At 39.0% G+C, this 14,650-nt stretch overlaps 2 protein-coding genes across 2 annotated transcripts; both read right to left on the reverse strand.

Annotated features, from left to right (window-relative positions):
• Positions 1-4: 4 nt before the first annotated feature.
• On the reverse strand, positions 5-1,653 carry LOC140788359 (protein DETOXIFICATION 49-like). The gene has a single exon (XM_073137581.1). The coding sequence runs from the start codon at positions 1,651-1,653 to the stop codon at positions 262-264; it is 1,392 nt and encodes a 463-aa protein (XP_072993682.1). The 3' UTR covers positions 5-261.
• Positions 1,654-6,719: 5,066 nt separating this feature from the next.
• Positions 6,720-14,650, reverse strand: LOC140797564 (uncharacterized). The gene is made up of 9 exons (XM_073151122.1): positions 14,451-14,650; positions 14,288-14,350; positions 14,143-14,198; positions 13,097-13,190; positions 12,879-12,939; positions 9,088-9,169; positions 8,229-8,284; positions 7,300-7,363; positions 6,720-7,130 (listed from the first exon to the last, which is right to left on the reverse strand). Exons 1-9 carry the CDS (start codon positions 14,574-14,576, stop codon positions 7,067-7,069), a joined length of 666 nt encoding a protein of 221 aa, XP_073007223.1. The 5' UTR covers positions 14,577-14,650; the 3' UTR covers positions 6,720-7,066.

Here is a 14,650-nt window from a genome sequence, read left to right on the forward strand (position 1 = left end):
TTTTTCTTTTATCTTTTTTTTTTGGTCAGAGATTTCTCAGTTAGCATTATTCACTGTATTGGCTGTCAAATTTTCGGCATCCCCAAGTGAACTTGTATCTTGATCATTGCATATTAGCATTACCCTGCTTCGACCTCTCTTGAGAAACATTATTACTGCATATCTTCTTCCATATTTTATTGCAGGAACTTTTCTAAAGTCATATACATAGTACTGCTTTTGCTATTATTTCTAGCAGTTACTACTATGCCATTAGTAAAATTATCCCAGCAGGCTAGCTTCCAAGTCATTCTTTTCTCCATCTCCAGCCCTCGTCAGCTCCTCTGCCCTCCCAGCCTGAGCCTCCCAGTCCATGTGCCCCACTATATACATCATTAGGCATGCACATGAGGCCTGGGCCGCCACGAGGCCCATCCATAGCCCGATGAACCCGTACCCAAGTTTGAACCCCGCCACGGCAGCCACCGGAAGCCCGACCAGATAAAACGAGCTGAAGTTAATGTTAGCTCCAATTGTGGGCCTTGCACTCCCTCTGAGCACACCACAGCCTGCCGTCTGGGGGCAGTTACCAAGCTCACAGAAGCCAACGATCGGGAGCACCGCCGCGGTCAGTTCCAAGATTTGCGGTTCATCGCTGAACATCCTCCCCCATGCATCCTTCACTCCCAAGGTGAAAAGAAACGCCAGTAGCCCACAGGTCATGGCGACAGCAAGTCCGACCGTCGACGCAAGATGGGCCCTAGCGGGCCGACAGGCCCCCAACTCATGGCCCACCCGAGTAGAGAGGCCCATACTGAGAGACGACGGCAATACGTAAATGAGGCCGGTGGTTTGTATGAGAATGCCCATGGCAGCCACACTGGGCCGTGGATCAGCTAGTAGGCCACAGAGGATCAGCATCACTTCATACCACCACCACTCCAGGCAGACCGACACGGCGTTCGGCAAGGAGAGCCCGATGAGACGGCCCCAGCCCTTTAGACCCGCCAACGACGATCTGGCCCATGGCTTCAAAGCACTGTTAGATTGGAGTAGAAAGCCCACCAGTCCCAAATTGATATTGATCGTATTCCAAGCTGAGGCCAGAGCCACTCCTCTAACTCCAAACCCCAAGTACGACACAAGAAAGAAGTTGATAGGAATATGGAGCATGAGAGCAAAGGCGGCACAGAAGGTGATGGACCTGGTGAGGTTTTGGGTCCTGAGAAATATCGTCAATGGGTGGAGAAAGGCTTGGGCCAAGAGGTCAGGCAGAGAGAAGAGGATGTAGTCTTGGGCCACACCAGTGATACCTGAATCCTGACCCAAGAACAAGAGGATGGGCTTCAGATTGATCCAGAGGAGGGAGATGGGGATTATGAAGAGGAGTAGGAGGATTAGGGTCATTTGAAAGGTGTGGCTAAGGACGGCCCATCTCTTGGCACCATAGGCCTGGCAACAAATGGGCTCCATGCCCATGGTGAGGCCCTTGAGGAGCGAGTAGCCGGTGATGTTTGCAAAGGCGATGGCGAGGGATCCGCCGGCAAGCGCGGTGTCGCCGAGGTGGCCGAGGAAGAGCATGGAGATGACTGACTTGGAGTAAAGGAGAAAGCTGGTGATCATTATGGGCAACACTATTCGGCCCAGTAGATGTAGCTCCTCAACCACCTGCATAGTATCAATTCATTGGGAAACATCTATGTAAAATAATAAATAGAGGAGGGGGGAGAAAACATCAACGCGAATGTTGCCATAATCCATAATAAATGATGATATTAACGTATAGCAAAAGATACGAACAATGTTACAATGGCCCACCCCACAGGCCATAGCCCATAAAAGTGTAACTATTTCTATGTCGCAAACCTACGTGCATGTTACATGCACGAGAATAACATTGTCCTATCATAACAAAGTTGGTGTACTGACCTAAAGGTACTGGTGTTATAACAAAGGAGGTGAATAAGAGTTGCACAATCATATTTATTAACTATAATCCTTCAATGTGGAGGTTGTTTCTCAATAATTAAGAAGTGTTTTGATGCAAATACTTAGTAGGATGCACTTCGATCTATTCATTACCTACATCTTCTCAGTACTAGCTACTAAAGGAAATACAATAATTATGTCAAAGAATAGACTAAAGTTGACCTAGCGATTTGCAAGTTCAAATGTGTCTATTGTCTAAGTAAACCTTCAAACTTAAAGAAATATGTATCAACGAATATGTCTGAGAACATTCTCAAACTTGAGAAACATGTCAAGGAATATGTCTAACAACACTCTCAAACTCAAGAAAGCATGTCAAAGGCTATATATCTATATCTATATTATTATGCCCCATAAGAAAGGAAATTATTTCACTTCATTTATATTACTATATCTAAAATTGGATATTAATCCTATGAATGGAAACAAACAAGTATAACTAATGAAACTTGCGTTTTTTATATGCACGATTTCAGGTAAGAATCCAACAAATTTTTTGTCTCTCTCTCTCTGCCTCTGCCTCTCGCAGATATGCAGTTACACGTGGTAGTGGCTGGTATAGTTGTAACGCCAACTTTCTAGGCATATCATGAGTGTCTGTGAAAGCACGGCCGCGTGTCGTGTAACGCACACGATGCACGTGTACTGGCTAAAAATAATGAATCAATAAAAGCCCACATGTTTCTAAAATAACACAAAATATAAATGCCATCAACCAAGCCCTTGACCTATCAAAGGCAATATGAAATTAGCAAGATGGGCCCAAAGCTCACTTGCCAATTAGGCCCAATTCCATGGTGGTCAGGTACATGCATGCACCCAGAGCTTCACAAATCTGTGTGTGCGTGTGTGTGTGTTATAAACCTCCTATGACCGTGCTGACGAGGCTGCCACGTATGCAAGATCGTGGGTGCAGCTTCGGGTGTATCGCTAGTCGATGCTTCTAGCACTGGTGGGGGTGCAAAGGAGCACCATCAGAGAAACGAGAGTTGCAACACAAGAGAAGACAAGAGCCAAAAATCCTACGTGAGGAGGCTTCTCTTGGCAGTTGTCACCCCTTGTTATGACTGCCACTTTACCTCTCTCTCTCTCTCTCTCTCTCTCTCTCTCTCTCTCTCTCTCTCTCTCTCTCTCTCTCTCTCTCTCTATCTCCATGCTAAACAACTGGAACTGCAAACTAAAACATGCCATAAAAGTCTAGAAAAAAGATGATAAGAAAAGGCTGGTGAGGGAGTAAGATGGAGAGAAAAAGGAGAAGAGATAACAAATAGAAGAGAAAGACGAGATGAGCATTGGGTTACCTCGTTCACCACCATCTCCTCTTCTCCTGCCTCACTCTTTTCCCGCTCATCCCTTGCTCTCTCAACCAAGGACTCGTCGCATGGGGCTCTTTCGGGCTTCTTGCTGTATATATGGCCCATGGTGATCTCTAGGAAGAAGTGTAGGTGGTTTTTCTCTCCTTTTTGGGGAAGGGAAGAAGAGAACGGGGGAGGGGGAGAGAGAGAGGGATCGAGAGAACAATAAAAGCAAGTGAGAGAAAGGGCTCAGCGTTGGTTTTATAGACTTTGAATAAAGGAGGGGATAGAAGAAGAGATAAAGGAAAGTGGTGGTTTTTAATGTGAGGGATGGTGAGACTTTCCTTTGTAACAAAACTTTAGAGTGAGAGAGGCTCTCTAGGAAATTGTTGAGAGGGGAACAAAAAACTACAGGGGAAAGTTATAAAGGCATGAGAGAGAGAGGGAAGTAAGTACCGTCGCCTTTGGTTCGTGCATAAAAAATATTTATTTAAAAATTATATCTCTTTAAATATATTTTATAACTAAACACTCATTTATGTGTATTTTAGTCAAATATTATAGAGTTAATATTTTCATTGCTGTCAACATACTTATTCACAGTTTAGTAATCAAATACAAATTCTTACATAAACTTATTTGAGTTAATTATTATGTTTTAGATGTTTTAAAACTAAATAATACAATGTAAGTAACGTTTATAGATGTACCTAATTTATATTAAAGAGACGTATAAATGTTATTCTCAAAAACCTTAATGCATGAATCAGGAATTTAGTACTTTTGTTTGAGAGATGAGGGAGTGAGGTGGAGAAGACAAAAAAAAAACTTGTGAGGATAATCCAAGGGCAAAGCTATACATTATTGGGATATCTAAATGGAAGCATGATTGAGCTCGAGTTGCACCAAAGTATTATGGCATATAAAGATTCGAACCCCAAAATACTCATGCAACATGCCTCTTATAACCATTTGAGTATAATTTCGTTGGCAGTAATAGAATATTTCTTTCTTATTCTTTTTCGATTAGATGAGCTTATTGGATAGGTTACAGGCCCCACTAAGTATGCTACATTTCGTGAGAGCTTCATGCTTGGAATATTTTAGAAGAAAAAGGTCAATAAAAGCTTAATTCAGTTCCTGAGAGTTGCATTCCCTTTTGTCAATCCTTATTTGTAAATTTCTTAATATTAATATTTTTAATGACATGTGTGTGTGTATATATATAAACTGCTTAAGCTATGAATCTATTAATTATTTAATATGGTGTTTGAACAAGCTTTTCTATAGTAATACAATGTGAGGTAAGTCGTACATTATGTTATTTATCATCTGCCAACATACCATATTAAGAAGTGTGTTAAAAGTATAATATACATTATTGTTCCATAAAGCTGGTTATTTAACAAATATATCTAGAAAGTTTTTTTTTCCTGTTTTAGGTAATAATTTATATCTCATATTATTCTTCCTATTTTGTTCTATTTTCTTTTTGTTTACTATAAGTTAGAGTATAAAAATAAAGACCACCATTCCTTAAGCTTCAGCCATTAGATTAATTGGTGAGTTAATATTAGAATATAAGTCTTGGATTTGGATCCCGAAAGACTCAGAAAAAGTCCTGGGTTGGAATCCCGGAAGGCCTACTTGTTAAATAATTACATATCCTTACTGATATATATATATATCCAAAGTCTATATGAGAGGTTGGGAGTTAAATATCCCAATATCCCATGGTGGAATTTCCTTGTAAACTTTTCTAAGTTTTGTTATTTGGGTTATTGGACCACAACATCATCATAGGCTTATATATTTAGTAAATGTTTGCATATATTATTTAAACATGACTCTCAAGGTGAACTAATTAAAATGATTACTTAACCAAAACCATCAACAATAGAAAATTTTGGATAATGACAACCGTAGGAGGGCACTGATCGGTGTGCGCGAAAACGGGAAGAAAGAAAAAAGAGAGTGAGAGAGGGAAGAAGAAAATGAAATAAAAGTACGTAATTGGAACTCTTAAGTTAGTTAAACAGCATCAGTGTATAAAATTTGTAGCTAGGTAGACATGCAAAGTACACACATAAGCAAAGGTGAGGGACCTTATTGTAGATATCAAAAGAAAGAGGGCGAATCCTTCATTGGCTCTGGGATCTAAGTCGAATCGTGTTGTTTATACCTTGGAGATTCCGACAGAGTATCTAGTGGTTCACGTTGAATCTGAGATGGGAAAGTACGTGAGATATATTAGGTCAGTTAGGTTGCGATACGTGGAAAAGCAGCAGCCCTCCCTAGAGGTGCTAATTTAGGAGCCACTTGGTCACGATGAGAGGTTATCTTAAGAGGAAGGCTATGTATCTTTGTGCAGAATCCTTAATTTGCTCTAAGGACCACATCAATAATGAACTAGATTTGAGGCCTGTCGTGTTTTAATCTACCAAGTTGTTTCATTATCCCGTGTAGGATGATGAGACTAATTCTTCTGGGGAGGGAGGACCTGACAGTAGGGGTGGGTGGTATGGTATCCGAGGCTGTGAAGACGTGAGGAAATATTGCAGCTTGGAAGCAGTCATTCGTCCGATTCCTTCTTATAATTAGTGTGCTAAAGAGTACTATATATATATATATATTAAAATTGCAAAAGAGGCATATAATGTAAAGAATTATGTGACAAAAATGGGTACTAATGCATCGAAGTATAGGCCTAATGGTATGGCCCAATGGGGCTTTGCATCATGCATGGCCATTATTACAAGAGGCTATAATAAATAACTTGGGATTCGTAGCAGTATGAACTAGCATCGTTGTCATCCTCTGAATTTTTGAGTTTTTAAAAAGAGAACATCTCTCGTATGTCCAGCAGTTAAAGGTACACGAAGAACATACGTTAGATAGATCCCGGAGGAAGCTTTAAACAGCAGTGTAAAACCGAGTAAGAACTTGGCAAAGGCTAAGACCAATCAACTCTAGTAGAGTTGAGAGTTGATAGATATATTCTCTATGACCAAAAAGGTTATGAATTTAACTTTAATTTTAAATAATATTATAAAAAAATTATTTGATAGTTTGACAGTATAATTTAACGACTCAACTTAATTAATAGCTCGACAGTGCGATTAACTTAAAATAACATCACAACAGTACAACAGCTTAAAACAAATCTCGACAGTATTTAATTCAGAGCAATTGTTCGATGACGCATATAGCTTAAAACTTAGACTATACAACTTATAATATTAGCTAAAAACTTAATAAGAGTCTAAGTGTCTATTTCTAGAGAGGGTTAGCCCTTTGTTCAATCTATATCTAGCCATCGAGCTCATAAATGATAAAAAAAACTTTGGCACGGCTAGGAGAACAACAAATTATTTTCTTTTTTAAAAAAAAGCTAGGACTCACTACTCTAGGATTCCTGTCATACTACTGCAGGTACTGCAGTTCTAAACCAAGTAAAAATTCTAAGGGTCCGCGCAAACAGATTTATTTTCAGAGGAATTGACACTTATGGATCAGACAAGTGGAGAGGTTCTTGGCAATGCGTTCTAAATGGTTGCCTCTGTTAGCACATTTCACTTTACTAGTATTACAATGTCTTTTTCTAGGTTATAGATCCTTTGCTAAATGAAAGGTTGATACTCGGGGAAGAACCGACGGAGAGAAACATTCAAGCTGCTATTCGGTAACAGCTATGCTGCTTAGAGTAGTCGGCGAAGCTCAGAATTGGAGATGAAACAGATCTTTTTCTCATTCTTCCCATGTGCCAAAAATTGGAAGTCTTCTCTGCTAACTCCAGGGAAAGATCACTCAACCTTCGCAACTCCTCCCTCTGGCATACTGCTTTCTGCAACAGTTTCCCTGACAAACCTGCAAATATTATGACTCGAAATCAACACTTCTGGGCAAAGACAACCTTGTGCTTGCTGAGGTCAGAGAATTTTTCTTTAGTGCTTTTATGTTCTTCAATTCTTGAAAATTTGGAGAACCATATTGTTGATTCCAACAGCCAAAATGTAATAAATGGAGGAACGAATACCTTGCTAACTTGTCTTGAGATGATTGCAAGACGTAAATTGCCAGAATAAAAGACAAAACAAGCCCTGCATCCAAAGTACAAAAAAGAAAAGACAAATATTTATTACAAAAATAAAGCAAATAAAAGGTGTCAACTCATTATTGGCAGTCACATTTGATCAATTGAAGGAATGCACAACCATGCTAGAAGCCTAGAACATAGAACTACAAGATAACTTAGCATTATTGATAACTGACCTTGTTAAATAGGCTCAACCGCTAGTACAAATGGTTACAATTCAACCTTACTATGACAGCGGTCACGAATTCAAATTCTACCTAGGCATAAGGGGTGATCTATAGTATAAATTCTACATAGGGGCTATGTGCGTATGGTTTAGGTTCATTGTGGCATCTTTAAAGTTGGCTCAATTAACTAACCTACAGGCTCATAATCTATTTAATAGAAAAAAAAATAACCGTGTTAAATTGGTAGGTTTAGAAATGCTATAAGAAGAATCCAATAGAATTTAGTTGCCATGGGAAAGGAAACTATAAGAGTCCTATCTTGAAATGGGTAAAACTATTTAATTCCATGATTAATGTACAGTATACACTATGAATATATAATTTCTTTATATATAACATGGAAAATGTGTTTATACTGTGAATATATAAAACTGGTAGCACAATATTAAATCTAAATTGCATATCAACACCATACAGCTATCCTAGAACATTTAATTTTGTTTGCAATAAATGGGGACTAACTTTTTTGCTTGAAATAAGAGACAGTACATTTGCCTGAACAGTGATGCAAAATAAAACTTTTTTGCCAACAAATGTGAATCTATGTCAAATCCATGATAGTAAAGCTAAGAAATAACATAGCAAAGGAGAGTTGGGCCAAATGATAAGGGCAAACAAAAATTATATAGATAGAGAATATACCTGATCCAAATATCACGTAAAATCCCCCTGCAACATCTATTTCTGACTGCTCCTCCCTGTCATAAAATATATTTCTTAGTATCAACAAACATCCAGACAAGATATGAATACTGTGCATTTACTATGCTCTGAAGATACAATAATTTAAAAGAAAGTAGACGACAATTTAGAGGGAGATGCATTTGGAATACCAAGGGTAACCAGAGAAGACATTTCCATCTATTTGTACTCATGTAACATATCTCTTTTTCCTGCTTATAAAATTCCACTAAAGAGTGGCACCAATGTAACCGCACCAGGATTCAGGAAAAGGTAAAAACTGGAGCCTCTTTATTTTTTTGCTCCACACAAATTCCCACTAAAGGGTGGCATCAATGTAACCGCACAGGATATTTCACATACAATCACACAAATTAGCCACTAAATGCACAATACCTGGCTCTTTACTAAAGTTAAATCATAGACAAAAGATTAAGAATGTAACTACAAAAAATACGAGAATATTCTCAGAAGAATAGAACATAAAAGCAGTATGTGGGCATTCGCAGGAATAAATATTAGGCTGAGAAATCTAGATAATTAGGATATCATAATACTATTGCTTCTATTATTTTTCATAGAATTTTAAGCTGAACAAATATAATCAAAAGGACAGAGACCAATTAATCATTCAAAGATGCCATGTATTTCCTCATATAAGGAAGGAATATCAAGTCAAACATTATAATTTATGGCTATTTATAGTAGGATATCTTAATACACTAAACATAACACAGTATACAAACTTTAGTGACAACTGCTGACAAAATGATTGAAATTTGAGAACATTTTTTAGAAGAAAGAAGATAACCGCACTCACCATGTGTATCTAACAAGTACATACTTCGGCCAATGCTGGGGATTCCAGAAGTTCTTGCGGATGTCTGGATGAACCTCAATATCTGCTCACAACAACAAATGGAAAAGCAAGCAACCAGATCTTACCATCAATGCAGCATAGAATTAATCAGTTTTAACATGGTTTAGCTGGAAAAAAGAAACTGCAAAAGAATTACATCAAGTGTCACAAAAAGATCCTTAATTTTGAAGAAAAAAATGTGTTTCAGTTCCTTGAGCTAGAATATGAAGACAACATTAATTAAGATATCAATGTTCAAAAGATTTGGTCTGAGTTTATCAACTACAAGAAATAATGAATTATCCAGTAAAATTGCATTCCAGTCTTTCATAGAAGAGTTGCAGACTTAAGAAAAGATATATAAAAAGCATGGTCCTGCCAAGCTGCTCTTGAGTAATAATGCAATATCATTTTAAATCTTGAACATCAATTATCAGAACCTTCAGATTGCACAACTCCCAAGACTCCAAAAACTCTCTAGTAAAGGCATTAACAACATATGTTAAAAGCATGGTCCTGCCAAGCTGCTTCAGACCAATAGTTTATTTGAATATCTGTTACCAGAACCTTAACATCTTCCTCACAAAATCCATCACAATTGTCTACCTCAAAGCAATTCCGATATCTCAAAACTCTTTATAGTTATGTCACTGCAATGGATTCTCTGATGCTAACAAAAGGAAGCATCTCGATCTACTTGAAGAGGGAAGTAAACAATCAGCATCAAAATTAATATGAAAAGAGAAGTTAGAAAGCAAATACACTTTTTTTGTCTTAAGAGTTTGTAATGCATGCCTAAGAGTATGCCAAATTTACTGTTCTGAAACCAGAAGCATCCATTAATATATGGCGCCAACACCAATCAACTAGCCTGTTGCCACCTGTCATTTGGTTCGACATATTTATCGACCCTATCTTTGTCGTTATATGCTTTTCTGTAATTGCAAAAAAGCACATCTTCCATCTTATGATTATATCCAATTTCTAATGGTGTATTACAATTTCTACTCCTACTAGTGTAATGGTTCAAGGTTTAAGTGTTGCCATGAAAGCACCAAGCCAGCATGAGCTATGGCTAGCGGTGGCAATCAAGTCGGATTAATCGAGTTCGGATCGGTCAGATTTGAGTCAGATCATGTTTATTAAACGGATAACACAACATGACTCGTTTAACCCGTTTAATAAATGGGATGTATTCTTTATACAACATGGTCAATTCATTTAATAAATGGGTTGTATTCTTTATACAACATGGTCAACTCGTTTACATGACACGATTAACCCGTTTACAGTACTACACTAACCCAATTTATCAATTTACAAGATTAATACAATATTTTTTGACCCAACTAACAAAAAGAATATAGCACACACAAATCTACCAAAATTAGGCAATATTTAGTAACACTAGTTTCCTGTGGTCGAGGTGTCGTCAAAGTTGGCAAAGTGGTGATAGAGATCAAGGTACCGACAACAAGGCTCTGGGAGTGGACCTCCATGGAGGCAAGGTGAGAACATGTCAAGACTAAGCTTTGTCGGGTACTCGACGCCAGATAAGTTGTAGTACACGTGAGGGTTGCTTCTGCCGACGAGCACACGGCCATTGTGGAGCAACACCCCCGAAGAGTGGTAAAACCGGGAAGTCGCCGCTACGCTTCGCACGTCAAAGCGCTCTCCTGCACAATTTCTAACGCGGTAGACTACCGGCGCGAGGGAGAGATTCTTACCAAGCTCCCACCCAGCTGTCCCCATTGTCGCGTCGTTGATGATTAGCAATTCCTCATCGTTAGGGAGCAAGATCATGTTGTCTATCACTCTCGGCGCCAACATTGTCTCCAGCGTCCTTGAGATCTCCGGATCTGAATGAGGCAAGAGGGTAGGGATGTCGTTGGATAGGAGGTTGCTCCTCTAGCATCCCCCAGATCTTCAAATCTGGTGGCAGCAAGTGGCCGAAGAGGCAATTCGTGCTGAGGCTAGAAGAACCGGGTTAGCGCCGCCCGAGAGTTGGTTGGAGGAGAGTGAGAGGTAGCGGAGGGAGGAGGGGAGGGCGGAGGAAGGGGCAAGGGCGCGGCTAGAGAGTCGATTGCCGATTGTGGCCTATGGGAGAGAATGAGCGTGGAGATAGTGATTTGGGAGAGGGATTTTGGAAAGAACCAAAGAGCGACTGGTAGAGAAGTGAGAGAGTGAGGTAGGGTAGGTTATGTTAAAAATTTAGTTTATACATACTAACAGGTTGGCCAATTGACCAGACCAGACCCGACCCATATATTTAAATGGATTAAATGAGTTAAAGCATGCCATTGGTATAAATCCGAATACAACCCGATCATTAACCAAATTAGGCGGGTTGACTCGTTTATGACCCGAACTCAATTAGACTAAACAGAAAACCGGTTAAGAGTCGGGTTATCTTGTCAAATTATCAGATCGGGTCAATATTTGCCACTCCTAGCTATGGCCAGGCACAACATGAGAGTAGACATGATCATTAGGCCCGACTCGCCCAAACCAGCCCGGTTTTAATCAGGCTAAGCTCAGCCTGAGCCCGATTTAGGCTTGGCCTGACTTGAGCCCGAGATGGTAGTGGGCAGCATGGGCTAAGCTTTTGCCTGCTTGGCCCGGCCCGAAAACTCAATCTACTACTCTCATCTATGACCTGACGCATAATGCATGCATATTCCTATAATATCTTTAGTCCCACATTAAATATTTAATAAACTATATATCAATATATAAGTATGTTATTATGAAAGATAACTAAAATTTCTTTATATACGCTCATTAAACTCGGCCCAATAAGATATAATATTTTTTTATATTTAATCCACTATGTTAGACCCATTATATCCAACCTAAGCTCAATATTTAATGGGCTAGTGAGAGATAACGGGCTAAAATATTCTAGCCCGGCCCGGCCCGAGTGATTGGTGGGGGTAGGGCTGTGAATAATTATTTAAATCCGGTTGGCCCAAAAAGCCTGGCCTGAATCTGGCCCAGCCCACCCTATGATCACGTCTACATGAGAGAGAGAGGTGGCAATTAGTAGAATGGCGTGACAGAGGGATTTGTGAGGAAGAAAATGCTTACGAGTCGATTTTAGGCTAGGGGCAACTAAGAATCTGAACAGAGCCCGCTAGCTATGAAAACCTAAGTAAAAAGGTTTTAGGTATGATATGATCCTGAACAAAGCTCCACAACCCCCAAATTAGCCATGACATCATCTCACTCTCAATTTCTCTCCCTCTACCTCCTGCCTATGATTTGGAACAAAGCTCTACAACCCCCAAACCAGCCGTGACGTCATCTAACTCTCAATCTCTCTAAATGCAGGGACCAAGCAGCAAAGACAAACTTAAATCAATTTAAAAAGCATATATTTTGCAATAGTAAGATGGAGAAGAAAGGAAATTTTTAAATTGAGTGGGACAAGAGAGGTGAATATTCTAGCAACTAGTGGCTAGCGAAGTATGTCCATTACAAAAGATACCAGTTGTTCAAAGTGACCTTTCATTCTAGCAGCATATATTTGTATGTAAACAAAGGTCACACAAAGGAACTCATGGACAATCTAACAAATAAGACCTGACATTACTACATGCTGATCACTTTAGTTTAAAAGAAATACAAAAAAAGGAACAAATGCTCCATATTGATTACCTGATAGCTAATTATTGGAATAAAACTCATAGAACCAACTGTCTTAAGTGAAAAGTACTAAAAGAAAAATAAGAGAAGCTGATGATATTGCATACAATGATGAGGCATGTCCACAACTTTAGCTGTGACGCCATGTAAATCGCTTCCAGTGTACCTCTGCAGGAAATATCAAATTGCAGAATTATTTCCTCCACCCAAACAATCTATTTATAATGATTTCCCCTTCTTAGTTTTGTACACTAAAGAAAACACAATTAAATCAGACATTTGGAATGGCTATAAAATAGTGGATAGAAAACTAAGGCATCCTTACCAAATGAAAATCTATCATTGGAACTTCAGAGCTTTTGCGGTTTATTACAAAAAGCCAAGGAACATGAAACTTTTCATGGCCAACTTGAAAAGATCTGCACATTAATGATCAAATAGAACATCTATATTAATGCTTCTTGAGAATGCCAACTTAATGAGCACAAAATAGAGGGACAGAACAAATAATTAATCCCATTAAGTTAATAAATAAGTTTCAGGACATAATTGCATCAAGTCATTCAACATTTGTTTCTATCTGATGATCAAAAACAGAAAATGAAATTTGTTTTGTTGCCATCTTTTAACAGCTTTGTTTATGTTGATGATATTGGACTAGTTAGCACATGTTTCATCTTCTAAACAGATCACTGTCCTATAATGTCTGAGGCCACAACTAGTATTGGATGACTATCAGTCAAACATGGCAAATTACAAGGCCCTCACCAAACAGAGAGTTAGCAAAGATTATTCCTCTATTTATTTACCTCTATGAGTCTGTTATGTTGTCTTATTGTACTAAGCTCCCTACTAAGCAACCAAATCATTCAGGTGTGCGCTCACAGCTCAACCTAAATTGGAAAATCGTGTCTTAGCTGGTCATGTCATTCAAAAGCTAACTAAGAAGCGGATAACTTGTCAGGCTTATTCCTGCATTTTGAAGAATTTTGGATTCTACCCTCCATATAACTAAATGAAATAAGCCTTTATCTTTATTGGTGTAAGAAAAGAAAATTCATGTGCATGAGGTTCTAGCAAATAGAGCGTAGGCAAGACGCGCACACAGCCTTAAGGTAGTAATATTGCAGTCACAGAACAAGAAATAAAGTTATCTCAATTTCCAACTTCTATCTTTGCAACTTTTCTAATTGGATAAAGGAAAATTTTAAGCAAGTAAGGAATAAGATCAAAGGTTAATCAAAGTAGAGTAGAGGTCACTAAGTTCAAAGGATCAAAACAACATGCCAGTGTAAGCGCCATTGCATGTCGTTTTGCATCATCTTGACAAATGAGAGCAGAAATCCAAAAACAAAATCACATGAAGCTTACATCTTATACGGATCCGCACCAGTATAACCCGTAGGTTTGGGTATCGGAATCAACACCTGCACAGAATTCACCAAAAAGAGAAGCAAAAGAATCAAATAAAGAGCACAAGATTTAACAAGATCGAAAGAATTTATGCAAGTTCCACCTCCCGATTGACCGCAAAGACGGGGCAGTGCTTGCCGACGACGTCAAACCACATGGTTCTCGACTGCAATTTGCGCCAAAATAAATCAAATCGGACCAAATCAAATGTCATTGAGGGGGAGATAGGGAGAGGAAAACTAGGGTTTTGGTTGCGGGGTTCTTACTCCGTGGTATTGGCCTGCTTTGCTCATCGAGACGATGTCTCCAGGTCTATACGCGAGAGTAATCGAAGACAGGGATGAGATCAAGACGACGAATGATACGAAGAAGCGAACGATTGCTCTTGCCATGGTTGAGAGAGCGAGACGAAACGAGGAGATCGAAACGGATGGAGTCGGGTATAGATCAATAGATCATTGGCAAT

This window comes from Typha latifolia, chromosome 1 (assembly GCF_019914945.1).
Source record: "Typha latifolia isolate L0001 chromosome 1, TyphaL0001v2, whole genome shotgun sequence".
In the NCBI taxonomy this organism is placed as follows: Eukaryota; Viridiplantae; Streptophyta; class Magnoliopsida; order Poales; family Typhaceae; genus Typha; species Typha latifolia.

Bases quoted from the DNA above. Each gene is read 5' to 3' on its own strand.
- LOC140788359 (XM_073137581.1), bottom strand. From the start codon at position 1,653: ATGCAGGTGGTTGAGGAGCTACATCTACTGGGCCGAATAGTGTTGCCC.
- LOC140797564 (XM_073151122.1), bottom strand. From the start codon at position 14,576: ATGGCAAGAGCAATCGTTCGCTTCTTCGTATCATTCGTCGTCTTGATC. The intron at 9,170-12,878 runs GTATGCAATATC...TGTTGTGAGCAG, and splicing joins TGTGGACATGCCTCATCATT to ATATTGAGGTTCATCCAGAC. The intron at 7,364-8,228 runs GTATATTCTCTA...CTTTGGATGCAG, and splicing joins TTACGTGATATTTGGATCAG to GGCTTGTTTTGTCTTTTATT.